General features: G+C 36.1%; 2 protein-coding genes across 3 annotated transcripts; one reads left to right on the top strand and one right to left on the bottom strand.

Annotated features, from left to right (window-relative positions):
- Positions 1 to 953: 953 nt before the first annotated feature.
- Positions 954 to 7,064, bottom strand: LOC113323544. The gene is made up of 2 exons (XM_026571861.1): positions 5,170 to 7,064; positions 954 to 1,263 (listed from the first exon to the last, which is right to left on the bottom strand). The coding sequence occupies exons 1-2, from the start codon at positions 5,650 to 5,652 to the stop codon at positions 1,216 to 1,218; spliced, it is 531 nt and encodes a 176-aa protein (XP_026427646.1). The 5' UTR covers positions 5,653 to 7,064; the 3' UTR covers positions 954 to 1,215.
- A 1,519-nt stretch (positions 7,065 to 8,583) lies between these two features.
- Positions 8,584 to 11,416, top strand: LOC113320347. Of its 2 annotated transcripts, none has more exons than XM_026568262.1 (2): positions 8,584 to 9,491; positions 11,373 to 11,416. In XM_026568262.1, the coding sequence occupies exons 1-2, from the start codon at positions 9,050 to 9,052 to the stop codon at positions 11,384 to 11,386; spliced, it is 456 nt and encodes a 151-aa protein (XP_026424047.1). In that variant the 5' UTR covers positions 8,584 to 9,049; the 3' UTR covers positions 11,387 to 11,416. The 2 variants fall into 2 exon arrangements, 1 of the variants encoding a protein (XP_026424047.1); XR_003346055.1 differs by lacking the exon at positions 8,584 to 9,491 and adding an exon at positions 11,042 to 11,174 and having other exon boundaries at positions 11,373 to 11,412.
- Positions 11,417 to 14,260: the final 2,844 nt, after the last annotated feature.

The following is a 14,260-nucleotide window of genomic DNA, read 5'->3' as shown; positions in this document are numbered from 1 at the left end:
GTAATGCTCAAAGAGGCATCCAAAAATATAGAAGAACAAGGATACGGAAGTTGTATCAAAACAGGAAAAGGAAGAGAGATAAAATAATAATAAAATCTAGATTATACAACAAAGTTTAGACAAGTTAGGCAAGATAAAGAACGCTCTGGATTTATTCTCCTAAAAGTTAAATCGATGGTTGTGGTTGTTTTGGAGTTACAGTGGTCTAATGAAGAATCAATGATGTTTTAGCAGTGGGAAAAGGGGGAAGCGGAAGCGTGAAAGTATGTATGCTCTGACGCTCTCGATCATAACAACGGTCATCCCCAAACCCTTCCCATTGGGGATACCTTACCAGTCTTCTATTCGAGGTAACACTAACTCTAGCAAAATGGGATTCTTTCATTCTTTTGTTATGAAAAATATCTTTAACTTATCGGATCAAAACAACAACTTAACTTGCATTCTAGACTTCCCACTATACAGAACTCATCCACTCAAATATTTTTAATTTGCATTTTGTCATTTAAAAAACTTAATTTTTATTTTATCATTTAAAAAACTAATAACATAAGGGACAAGATATTGTTTTTAACGCGAAAACAATAATTAAGAATAACCACTAGGCTTCCTAGACGCGTGATTCTATTATGTGGTAGTCCAGTTAGATGTCGTGTAAGTCTATTTTATGCAGAAAAGTGGTATAAACTCAACTTACACTAGAATTTAGTATTGTTTGTCAGTGTCGATTCCGAGTATATTGTATTTTTTTTAATTGGATTGTTGATGTGAGTCATCTTTTTTTTTTTTATAAAAGAGGTAAAAACACCTCAGACAATTACATCACTGAACTTGATAACTCTTACATTCTATTTCTAGTTTCCATTTCATTATGGTTCCATAGTTGAGTATTTAAACAGTTAAATATAGCACATAAGTTATAATCAGTCCAACTATGGTTGATATCATACTTGTTGCAAAAAATAGACAGTTTTATTGCCCACGGAACTTTTTCTTTCTCACCCAACATAAATTCTTTTGTTAGGAAGTACATTTCAAATTTATTAGTGTTTCCAAATTCTTCACTGATTTGGTATCTTTGTCTTCTAGCTTCCGCATAGATTCCTACCAACAGCACCAGAGTTGGTTCTGAATCACTTGTGAAAGAAATCCTATGTCCACTCCATCATGTTGCCCATTGTAAAGCTGCTTCAGCTCCCTCTTGTTCCAGTTCTTCTATTGTTGTACTGTCAGTAGAGAGTCCTCTGGCTTCTCTGACTGTACCTGCCACCAAAATTAGTCCAATACTTGTTTTTGAGTTTGAGATATACAAAGCAATATGGATTTTCAGTATCATGTCATTTTTTTTGTTCTCTTTAGGATACTTATTTATCTGCAAAACAACATCATTTACAGAATTATAATATAGTTCTTCCATTATGTTGTAACCAGGCTTGTTCACATTTTTGTAGCTATTTATGTAACTAATGATCTTATTTGCAGTTGTAATATTGCTCTGATTTTTCTTTTTGAAAACTATATCACACCTTGTTTTCCATATAAACCATATTATAATACTATACAAAGCATTCCATTCTATTTCATAATTTCCCAGCTCAGAGTTTTCAAGACAATTAGAAAGCCATTCATGAAAGTTTGTTGTACCATTTCTAACATAATTCATATCAAAATTGAAGTGCACCCATACCTGAGTTGTATAGTTACAATGCAGAAATAAATAATTCAAAGTTTCTTCACTTGCATTACATAACTTACACTTTGTGTCAATTTCAGGTAGAACAGCTGCAACTCTCATACTATTAGGGAGGATTGAGTGCGCTGTCTTCCAAATAAAAAATTTAACAGCTGGGGGTGCCTTCAATTTCCAAATTCTACTCTACTTGGTCTCAGCATTTCCATTAGAATTAGTATGATTATATAAGGATTTTACAGAAAACTTACCTTTTTCGTTTATAATCCATCTTGGGGCATCTATTTTATCTTTAGTTGGTATTCTTATTTTCCTAACTTTTTCAACAATTTTTCTATCAAAGAAGTTTGCAAGTTTACTTATGTCCCATGTTTTGTTATCCAATATCAGATCACTACTTTAGTAAGCCCTACAGTAGCAGGTACATTTCTATGAAGAGGGTGTTTAGTATCTGGGATCCAGCTATCTTCCCAGATATCAATATCTTTTCCATTTCCTAATTCCCGGAAACAACATTTCTTTATATGATTTATGCTTGTTAATAATCCTTTCCAAACCCAACTATCATTTTTGTTTGGTTTGCTATTTATATGAAAAAGATCACAGTCAAGGTAGTATTTTGCTTTCATAATAGTGACACAAAGAGAGTTTGGCTTTTGGCTCAGATTCCATCCCATCCTAGCTATCATGGCTATGTTAAAAAAAATTACATTCTTTATACCTAGACCTCCTTCTTCCAGAGTTTTACATATAGATATCCAATTTTTGAGGCAGACACCTTTTTTCCCATTTTTATTTAACCCATTATCATTTTCCCCCAACAATAGTTTCTCTGCATTTTTGTTATTTGGTCACAGATTTTAACAGGCAATTTAAAACAATTCATTTGATACACGTAAATAGACGAAGCCACATTTTTTATCATGACAGTTTTCCCTGAGTTATTTAGATTGATCCCATTCCATCCCGTCATTCTAGTTCTCAAGTTTTCAATTAAAGATTCAAAACACTGTATTTTTGACCTGTTAGTAAACAAAGGTGCACCTAAGTATTTGTCAGTCAGTGGTATTGTTGTAACTCCTAAAATTTCTTTAACCCTTCTTCGGATGCTAGTTTCAGTCTTTTTAGTAAAAAACACTCCCGGTTTACTCATGTTAATCATTTGGCGTGATGCCAAACTGAAATTACTAAACAAATTTACTAAGTTTTTATAGGTTGTTTCACTTACCTTACAGAAAACAAGGCAGTCATCTGCGAAAAGAAGGTGGCTAAGTGAAGGCGCCTTATGAACCAATTTGATACCTTTAATCAATCCAAGATTTTCAGCATTCCGTATTGTTCTAGACAAAGTTTCTATGCAGAAAAGAAAGAGATATGGGGAGATTGGGTCACCCTGTCTCAATCCCCTAGTGGGTTTAAAGAATTTAGAAGGTGAACCATTAATCAACACAGACAGAGTTGTAGTCGAAATGCATTGGTGGACCAAATCACACCATTTTTTGTTAAAACCCATTCTTGTCATGACTTTAATCAGGAAATTCCATTCGACTATGTCGAATGCTTTGGACATGTCGATTTTTAACCCCATAAATCCTTTCTTGGATTTAGAGTTCTTCACCTTGTGTATTATTTCGTGTGCAGCGTAATGTTTTCCGCTATCTGTCTACCAAGGATAAACGCCGACTGATAGGGGAAAATAATTTTACCTAGCAAGCTTTTTATTCTACCTGCCATTAGTTTTGAAATCACCTTATAGCTAGTGTTAGATAATACTATTGGACTAAATTCCACAGGGGAAGTAGGGTTTAGGGTCTTGGGAATTAAGGAAATGAAAGAAGCATTCATTTCCTTAGAAATGTGGCCTGTTTCAAAGAAAGTTTGTATCATTTTGGTCGGGTCATTTCCTACAATTTCCCAATTCTGTTGAAAGAAGTTGGGTGGGAACCCATCCGATCCCGGGCTTTTATCAGGTTCCATGAAAAATAGAGTTTTTTTTTTATTTCATTCTCAGTAGGTATGGCACATAACGTTTCATTGTCATTTTGAGTGACACTAATAGGGATTAAGTTTATTATGTTTTGGTCAATTTCAGGGTTAACAGTAGTAGCAATTTTGAGGAAGTGTTGGGTTATACATTCAGCAATCTCTTCCCTAGAATTAAGCCAGACATTAGCATCATTTCTTATCATGTCAATTCTATTTCTTCTAAATCTATATTTAGCTTTTGTGTGAAAATATCTTGTACTTCTGTCTCCTAAGATAAATTTCTGATCTTACTTTTGTCTTTCCAGAATTTCTCTTTGATAGCGTACCATTTTGCAAGTTCATTTCTTAAGTTGGCTAATTCTTTAGTCTTATTTGGGTATTTAGTGTTAGAATTTGCTATGGCCGTCTTTTTTTTATGTTTTCTATATTGCTATTTATGTTCCCAAATTTCTGTATATTCCAAATTCTCAGTTTACATTTGACATTTCCAAGTTTCTTGTTAACCTTATAAGAAGGTGATCCCCTGACATTTATGTTCCAGCTATCCTGAATTAGTGCCTTACAATCCCCATGTTTTATCCACTCCCCAAAATATTTAAACTGGGTTGGGCCATTATCCCAGTGATTATGCAGATTAAGTTTTATAGGAACATGGTCAGAAGCTAATGGTCCTAAGTGTTTTATTAACAATGGCCCTATCTAGTCTTTGTTCTATGTTTTCGGTATCTAGTCTATGGTTATTCCAAGTGTAAGTATATCATGTGAAGCCTAAGTCCATAAGGTTACACTTGTTTATGAGATTATTGAAAATTTTTGCTTCATTTTTCTTAAAGGCAAATCTACTCTTCTTTTCTTCCTCATGGAGAACCACATTTAGATCTCCAATAATTGTCCATGGTTTATCAACAATAAGTGCCATAGTTTTTATGATGTTCCAAGAATCAAGTTTCCTATTCTTATATGGACTACCATAAAAACAAGTAAGAATCCAACTAGTGTTATCATAGGGATTGGTGATAGTAACATTTATATGATTGTAAGCAAAATCTTCTATTTTAATGTTAATATTGTTTTTCCAAATGAGGCAAAGTCCTCCAGCACTACCTCTAGGAGGGACTAAGAAATAGTTATGCACATTGACCATTTTCATGATATTTTTCATTTCATTATTTTGTTGTTTTGTTTCAGACAAAAAAAGAATATCAGGATTTTCCTTATTTAGAGTATCTAGCAGACTATGTCTAGTTTCAATTTTACCTAGCCCCTGACAATTCCATGATATCATACTTATAAATTTCCATAAGTATGAAACTTCAGGGTATTTAATTTCTCTTAACACCCAACATTTAAGTTCTCTTAACCCCCAACATTTAATAAGACTATATATTAGCATTCAGTAAGCAAAGATTCACATTATTAGCCAGAATTTCAGTAAAAATGTAATTCAGGGGACCATTTAGGTTAAAATTTTGGTAGGAGTAGTAGTTACTTACCTCTTTTGTGGCCTCCATAGTGGACTCATTGTTTGATTTGAAGATTTTTTGTGCCTCCATGTTATCCTTGACTTCTTCAATTTGTTCCTCCCTGTTTATGTTCTTCTTTGAACTTTGAATCTGCATATCATCATCTATCTTCCTCTGCATCGGGACATTGTTCATAACAACTTCAGCATTTATTTCTTGGAATTTTGCAGATTGGGTTTCGACTGCCTCTCTAGCCTCCCTCTTCCAATACCCTTTATTAATTTTTAGTGTTTCTCCAGATTTTGTTCCTGAATTCAATCGATTTTGGTTTTGAATACAGAGGAAAGCAGACATATTAAAGTTTTGGAATGGCTTGAATAGTGGGTGAATATGAGCATTTCCATAGGCAGTTAGGTTTTGATTGTAGATAAAGGGATCAATTTCTCCTATTTTTCCTAGAGGATCAACTAGGGTTTGTTTTCGCTCATTTCTTTTCTTAATCTTCAGGTTCATTAGGACTGAGTGATTGTCCCCCCTTATTTTTCTGTTTTTGGTTCGGTTTCAGATTTGGTTTCGGTGTTGGTTTCAGTTTGCCATGATGTTGGGTTTTTTCTATAATTTGTGTAGAAGTTTTAAATACCTCTACCACGTTCTTCTTTATCGGCCCAAAGATACTCCGATTTGAAGACGTTTCAGTTAACTCGAATGGGTTTTCAGTATTTGTAGAAGAACTTGACTCTCCTGCCTTGAACTGGATTGATGGAGATGAGCAAGAAAAGGATTTCCTTTGTGTATCCCTCTTATTTGTCTCCATAATTGTTTTTTCTTTGCTTGTTGTTGATTGTGGTGTGGCTGGTGTCTCCTTCTCTTTTGATTGATTTTCTAGACCTTGTTCACAGGTTTTTGTTGAGTGGTCTAACCATCTACAGCTTTTGCATATCTTAAGAATGAAAAGCTTGTATGGAACTCTAACCATTCAAGTTTGGCAAAAGGATCTTTATAAACTTCAGATCCGAAAGGAAGATTGTGTTGAACTCTTATTTCCACAAGACACTCCACATTTTTTTCGTCTTGATTTCTTCCACAAGGGTCTTATGTTTCAGATACTCACCTGCCGGTGCACAAATTTACTTGAGATCTTCTTCATTGATGAAGCTTATTGGGGTGTTTTTGATATGCATCCAAATCATACTTTTGAATAAGCAGTCTTCATCAATTATATGTGGACCTTGTATGGGACATTCAACAAGAACAATCAATTTACCTAAGATATTCCAAGCACCTCCTTGCTTTAGAAGATCAAAATCTTCTACTTCTCTTAAATGAAACTCCTCCTTTAAGATCCCATGTGAAATTAACTTTATATATTATTTTTGTAATATCATAAGAAGCTTTACTACAAAGTCTACCAATAATTGTATTCTTCCGGTTAGTAGCAGGTGATATTCTAGCTTTACGGGGTTAAGATACACTTTTGGAGAGAAGTTAGGAGTAGTTATGATAGATTTCTCCATCTGTTTTGTTAGAGAATCTATGAAACTTTGAATTTGTTTATCCTTAACTTTTTCAGCAGCTTTGAATGGGTTAGGTGCATCCATTTGAGATTGAAACTCAGAGTTATTGTTTGTGAAAACAACTTCAAGTTTTAAAGCCTTGATAAACCAGGAAAGAAGAGAGGTAATAATTTGAAAATCCAGTTCATAGGGTATCCCGAATGACCACTGAAGTGACCATCAAAAATATTGGTATTATCAGATTTTTGAATTTTGAAACCCAATTTCAAATCTAACAGCTTACTTGAAACAATACAGCCAGCAATAGCTATCTAATGTCCACTGGATAAAATGTAGACCAACTTTAGAGTTTATTATCCAAGAGTCTAAGTTGTCTAAGAATTCTAGAAAAGTTGGTGATCTTTTCCTATGTATTAAAGTACTTAATTCAATCAAAGTCAGAGAGACTTATCTCTTTCTTTTTCTCCATTTGATATGTGAGGTATAACTCTTTGCCAGGGTAATTGGGAAGTACCCTATGCACCGCCAACACAACACCAAGAGCACTTAAAACTTACAGGGAGTAAAACAGAAGACTTTACCTTCTGCAAACTATGCAGGAGAAAAACACACTAGTACAAGTAAAGAACTAAAAACCAGTAAAGTCTACAAACGAAGTAGAGTGTCAGATTTCAATGAAAGAGGTAAGACTAAGGACCCGTGCAAAAAAAGACGAAAAGACTTAAACCTAAAAAAGGGGATTGTATTAACTTAAGTGGTTGAGAATCAATGCATAAGCAAGTTGAAACCTAAATAAAAAGTCAGTGAATTGTTAACCAAAATACACCACAAACTTAACAAAGAACAAATACTTTTTAATAACAAGATGAGTGATCACAGTAAGAAGAGCATGGAAAATCAACAACAATAGAGAGTGTTAGGCGAAAGATATATTTTGGTAGCAGTAGTGGGAATAACTCTGAAAAACAATCCATTCCACCATCCAAGGAGAACCCCGATGAAGAGATTAAGGAGATTATTTACGAATCTCCCTTTCAGAGTTCCAAAATACCTAATCAATTATCTAATCAGTCTGCAGTGAATGCTGATAATGCCAATCTGCTTCAAGTAGCTCCAGAGTTGGATGAGAATCCCCCACCAGGAAGTCCCTCAGAAGTTGATGATATGATTGAAGATTACTATCGATATGCCTCTTCAGATGATCCTGCACATTATGATGATGATGGTAATTATTATTACAACGAGGACTTCGAGATTCCATAGGATCAAGAGATAGAGGAGGAAGAAAGAGCAGAGGAAGAAGAGAGAGCGATTGAGTTAAGTGATGGAGAATTTTTTTGTTCTCTAGAGCCAAACTACTCCCGACGAGCTAGCTATGGAGATGGATGGGGAACTTCCGATGAAATGTTTCCGGTGAGAACTCCTCCTGAACTTGGGTTCGTATATCAAGCTGAAGATTTTACTCCTCATTTTCCCTTTCCTGATATGAGGCAGCAGCCAGAAAAGAAGGAGCTCTTTGTTTTTCGGAATCAATGGGATCTTCAGGATGATCACGAAGATCAATGAAAGAGTAACCAACCAGGGTCTTCAGCACCAGAGAAGAAGAGCAAAGAATAGGGTTGTTCTGTGACAAGAAAATACATAGAAAGAAATAATTGCAGTAATATCGGTCTTCAGAGTTTCGTGCTTTGAAGTGTTAGATATCTCAGAATCTCTGTGGCTTTGTGTCTTTTGTAACTGGTGTTATTTGTGTTTTGGTGTCTTAGTATCTTTGTGTCTTAGTATCTTTGCGTCTTTGTTTCAGTATTTTACTTCTATCTTTGAGTTTAGAATCTCTCCTGATTAATGAATTCTTCCAACTTGTGTTCCTCCGTTATCTCAATTTTGGTATTAGATCTTCATTTTGTTATCTAGTAGTAGGCCTGTCAATGGAAATCCGTTAACCGTTAGCCGAATCCGATTACCCGGTTGCCGTTACGTTTAGTTCCATTATATCCGTTATCCGTTACCGATAATGTAGCGGTTAATTTTATCCGACGGTGACGGCAACGAAAGACCTATTTCCGTTAGCCTTAGTTCCGTTAACCGCTAACGTGTGCCTAGCACGTGTAACATTCATCTATACCTAGGTTACTATACTCGAATGAACATCATTTTCATCTTCTTCTGTTCTTCAACTCACAAACGAGAGAAGAAAAACTCACCCCTCAGTCGATTAGAAAACTAGGGTCATCTCCTTCCTTTCAATTCGAGCAAAATCATCATCTTCATTCGATTAGAAAACTAGGGTTATCTTGTACTTTTTATTTCGAGTTTAATTTCAATCCTAAAAACTAAATTTTCAATTTAGGGTTTCTGAAAATTGAAATTAGGGTTTTCAATTCGTGAAATTAATCATGACCCAAAGCGAAAGAGAAGCATCCAATTGCGTTGGTTCATCAAAAAGAAGTCATCCCTCTCAATCACTTTCAGTTGCATCTGAATTACCTTCTGCATCTCAAGTTCAACAATCAGGAATTCAATCAACACCTGCTGCTGTTGCAACAGAAGAAGCAGTAGAAGAAATAGAAGTAGATGAAGATCCAATTATAGCTGAAGCAAAGAAGAAACTGCGTGCAGTAAGGTCTGATGTTTGGGATGATTTTGAAAGGTTAACTGAAAAGAAGATGGTAAAAGGTAAGGAGATTGGGATACTTGTAGCTAAATGCAAACATTGTAATAAGAGAATGACTTCACCCAGTAGCCAAGGAACCAGCAAATTGCATTACCATGCCAAAACTTGCCAAAAAAAGCCTGCAAACAAGAAAGGACAAACAAAGATTACTACAGTCAGAACAGGTAATGCACAAACTAAGCTTGCTAATTGGAAGTATGATGCTGATGCTACTAGGATACTAGTTGCCAAAATGATTGCTAAACATGGTTATCCAATCACTATAGTTGAGCATCCATATTTTGTTGAGTTTGTGAAGTCTTTAAATCCTGCTGCTAAACTTTACACTAGGAATACAGTTAGGGAAGATATCATGAAACTAAGAACTGAGTTCAAAAAAGAATTACAAGACCAATTTGAGACAATTACATCTAAGTGTAGTTTAACAACAGATATGTGGTCATGTAAGCATACAAAGGATGGTTATTGCTGTGTGACAATGCATTACATAGATGATGATTGGAAACTGATTAAGAAAACACTTGCATATACTTTAGTGCCATCACCACATTCTGGAGAAGTTCTAGCATCTGTAGTGAAATCAGTATGTTTAGATTGGAACATAGATACTAAGATTTTTGTTGTTGCTGCTGACAATGCTAGCTCCAACAATGTTATGATGGACCATCTGAAGAAATGGCTTGATAGCAAAGACTGTTTAGTTCTTAATGGGGATATATTCCAAATGAGGTGTAGTAATCATGTATTACACTTGATTGTAGGGTGTGGAATGAGAGTGGCTGCTCCATTTATAGATGCAGTTAGAGAGTGTGTAAAATATGTCAAAGCAAGTCAGGCTAGAAAAGAGAGATTTGAATTTTCTATTGCTCAAGTTAAGCTTCCTTCTTCAAGGTCTGTGGGTTTAGATGTGGATACCAGGTGGAACTCCACCTATAAGATGCTAAAGGATGCAATCTTTCCGAGACAAGCTTTTTTTAGGCTAGCTGATTTAGATAATGACTTCAAGATACTACCAACCTCTAAGGAGTGGGAACAAGGAGTACACATATGTGAATGTTTGGAATTGTTTGATGTCATTTCAACCAAATTTGTTGGGATTAAGTATCCCACTGCAAATTTATATTATAATAGGGTGCAAGAAGTTAATAGATGCATTAAGATATGGGAATCAAGTCAGCATGAGTACATCAGAGACATGGCCAATAATATGAGGATGAAATTTGATAGCTACTGGAAAGAAAGTAACACTTTGATGGGCATTGGGGTTGTTTTAGATCCTAGGTACAAAGCTAAATGGGTGGAGTTTGTTATGAAGAGAGTATATGGTGTGGATCATTATAAAAGTCACTATAACAAATTTGAGCTTGCACTCAATGCTCTTTTCTGTGCTTATGAAACAAACACTACAGCTCCAGATTATTTTGATACTGCAATGCATTCAACTGCATTTGAGAGCTGTGCAGGTACAAGTACAACAACATCATATGGATTTGGTTATGATGATTTCATTATGGAAAACAATATGTTTGAGGTTGAGAAGTCAGAATTGGAGACATACTTAGCAGAACCAGTTCTTCCTAAAGGCACAGCTGCTGAAGAAATGAGGTTTGATATCTTAAGTTGGTGGAAGAATCATTCTGCTAAGTACCCAATTCTCTCAAGGATTGCAAGAGATGTATTGGCTGTTCCAGTGACAAGTGTAGCATCAGAATCCATGTTTAGTATTGGTGGCAGAGTTCTCACATCTCACAGGAGTTCATTAGCTCCAGATCTTGTTGAAGCTTTGCTTTGTTTGGGTGATTGGCTGCCAGATCTCACTCTCAGTGAGAGCAATAGTTGTGTTACTGGTAAGTTTCCTTATATCTTAATATTTTACTAGCTTTTACTGATAGTTGTGACTGCACTGACATTGCCACTTTTATTGGCTTATTGCACTGACATTGCCACTTTTATTGGCTTATTGCACTGACATTGCCACTTTGCCAACTTAAGTTGCTTCACTGACATCACTGTCTAACACTTTTCATTTTCCTTTCAAAATGCAGAAGTTGAGGACTAAGGAGGAATGCAGTTGGCATTGGCAGTGGAGAATTTGGAGATGGAGGAATGCATTTGCAGTTGCAGATGCAGTTGGCATCCCTTTGTCTTTTCTTTTGCAAAAACTTGGTTTTTTTCTTTTGATAGAACATGTGATGATCTGAACATGTAATTTGGTTTAGAACATGAACATCTGTATGTTTTTTTTTCTGTGTGTCATGGATTTAGAACTTGTTTGCTTGGATTTAGAACTTGTTTGCTTGGATTTAGAACTATTCTATGTAATTGGTTTGTGTTTTAAACCTGCTTTTGTGTTTTCCTGTGACATACCGGTTAATACCGGAAAATTAACCGTTAGCCGATAAGTCCGACGTAACGGCAATGGTTTTGGATTTTACAATTCCGTCGGCATTTAACGGATAACGGTTAACCTCTAATTTAAACGGAAAAGGTAGCGGCAGAGCCATTATTTGTTACGTTAAGTGTCGTTGACATGCCTATCTAGTAGCTCAGTTCCGGTCAACTTCCGATCTAAACTCCGGTTAAATATTTTTTAACGGTATAATAACGGTAATATAACATTCATATTTTGGTGTTCGTTTTCTTTTCCGGGAATTTTAGTAGCCTGAGAAATTTTCAGGGAAGAGAGAGAAGAGAGACAGAAAAACTTTCCGTTGAGTCATCTTTAAACAATGGAAAGTAGAAACAAGCCATCCATGGTAGTCCATAATGTCTGTATAAACATACCTTGCATTAGTGAGCAGTTGCACACTAACTCCTCATAATCTGTTGGGACGTTAGTCTCACATAGGTTAGATGGGGCTTAATTGGGTAGTTTATAAGTCAATGGGACTCCTCAACTTGTAGACCGGTTTTAGAGTTGAGTTCTACCCATGGGATTATGACGAGTGAGGGTCGGTATCCTAATATTTGATATCAGGGACAACCACTGTGATCCATGCCCGCTCCATGGAAGGGGTGACCTATAGGCTGGATTAAGGTGTGGGCGCACCTATGTATGGGCATAGGTGCCACCATATTTAATAATGGTAGTCAAGTGGAGCCGTCATAAGGAAAGGGCTACTTCTGGGCCAGTGTCGATAGAGTGGGCCAATGAGGATGTTGGGTCTGGAAGCGTGGAGGGATGTTGAGACCTTATAGCAGTCCAAACTTGAAGTTTGTTGATTTTACTCCCACTATGGACTCAACAAACATGAAAAATGGATGTACAAACCAACAAATTTGTTGGTTTGTCGAGTGAGATAGAACATGTAGTGCGCACATGATGAAAGAGCGGGCGAACTTGGTATCAATGCGGGTGCTTGTCCCAAAAATGCTAGCGCTTGTCAATCAAACGCTCGTTTACTTCACACGCCAGCGTTTTTGCTGAACACGCCGCGGTTTTAGTAAAAGTGCCAACGGCTGAATCTGGACGGATGAAAACTCTTGTTATCTAACGGCTCTAATTTTTGAGTTCTATAAATACTCCTCATTTCAACTCTAAATTCTCACGTTCTACACATTCTTCACTCTCAAATCATCCACAAAAATGCCTCCCAAAGTTTGTGGTGTTAGATTCACTCAACAAGAGGATTTAGCTATTTGTAGAGCCTACGTTTTTCACACACAAGATGTTGCTGATATCGGTAGGAATGTATCCCGATCGACGTTCTTGGAGAAAGTTTATGAAATGTTCGTCGCTGGAACGATGAACATTAATAGGTGTGATTGTCACGGATTGGCGCATTGTTTTAATGTAATTATTTATAATGTATCGGAATTCGTCGCTCAACTAATGGAGAATCACAAAAATAAGCTCAACGGTGAAGCCGAACATGAAGTGGAACCCAGAACTCTAGCAATGTGGGCAGTATCTCACCGCGGTCGTCCTTTCGACTTCCATGCTTGTTTCAACATTCTTAGGGTGCTCAAAAAATATAATCCCTACATCGCCCTAGGAATTCCACCATCCGCCGAGAATTGACGCCTATGTAGTAGTTGTTTTGATCTAATGTATTTCTTTTATTCTCATGTATGCTATGGATGTTCAATGCAGTATGTTTTTATTTAGGAGATTGATGGTGCAATGTTTAATCCAGGAAAAATTTAAATTACTTATGATATTGATGGTGCAAATGTGAAGACATCCACATGTTTGGTTTTAGATAATCGTAATAACACAAAATAAATAGCAAACTAAATAACATAATACCATAGTGAATCGATTTGTCCTTCAACTTCGATCAGCCCACTCCACCAAAAAACACTTAGGACATTCCCAGAAATGCCTTCCATATGTGTCTTCTTCATAAGAAGTCCGCAAATGCATAAAAGTTTTGCAACCGGGCTTTGAGCATCCACTGATTCTCTGTGGATAATGTTTGTATTCGTGATCTCCATATCCACAATGCTTGCAGTGTAATAACTCCTTCTTCAATTTTTTTGAAGTTTTTGCAGAGTGTTGCAATCTTTTCTTCTTATTCCTTTTTAATCTTCATAGCATCATCTAGCATATGTGGTTCCTCTGGACAGTTGGGATCTTGACATTGCAAATACCCGAGCTTTTCCGGTTGTGATTCAATCACCATTCTGATGCGTGAAAAACCTTATCGCGGACACTTTGAATACATCCAAGGGCATTGCACAAGACTGTGGGTATCCATGAAACATAATGGACAAACCTTTTTTGCTTCGACACATAATATTTACTTCGCTTTGCCTTTAGAAAACATGGTGGATGTTGAGAAAGAAATCTGTTGGTTTGGTTGATAATAAAACCTAGTGTTATACTTATAACAAAAAAATAGGCATTGGTAATTCAAACGGGCGGTTTTAATAAAGTCGCGTGATTTTAGTAAAGTCGCGCGATTTTACTACAAACGCCAACTCTAATGGT

Source organism: Papaver somniferum, chromosome 11 (genome assembly GCF_003573695.1).
Source record: "Papaver somniferum cultivar HN1 chromosome 11, ASM357369v1, whole genome shotgun sequence".
NCBI lineage: Eukaryota > Viridiplantae > Streptophyta > Magnoliopsida > Ranunculales > Papaveraceae > Papaver > Papaver somniferum.
Note: the sequence above shows the minus strand (reverse complement) of the source record. Positions and strands in the feature narration are given on the sequence as shown.

What these genes read in the sequence shown, in the direction of transcription:
- LOC113323544 (XM_026571861.1), bottom strand. Translation starts at nt 5,652, where the DNA reads ATGAACCTGAAGATTAAGAAAAGAAATGAGCGAAAACAAACCCTAGTT. An exon ending in CTATGGAGGCCACAAAAGAG is followed by an intron (nt 1,264 to 5,169) that starts GTAAGTAACTAC and finishes TTTTGGTGGCAG; the next exon opens with GTACAGTCAGAGAAGCCAGA.
- LOC113320347 (XM_026568262.1), top strand. Translation starts at nt 9,050, where the DNA reads ATGACCCAAAGCGAAAGAGAAGCATCCAATTGCGTTGGTTCATCAAAA.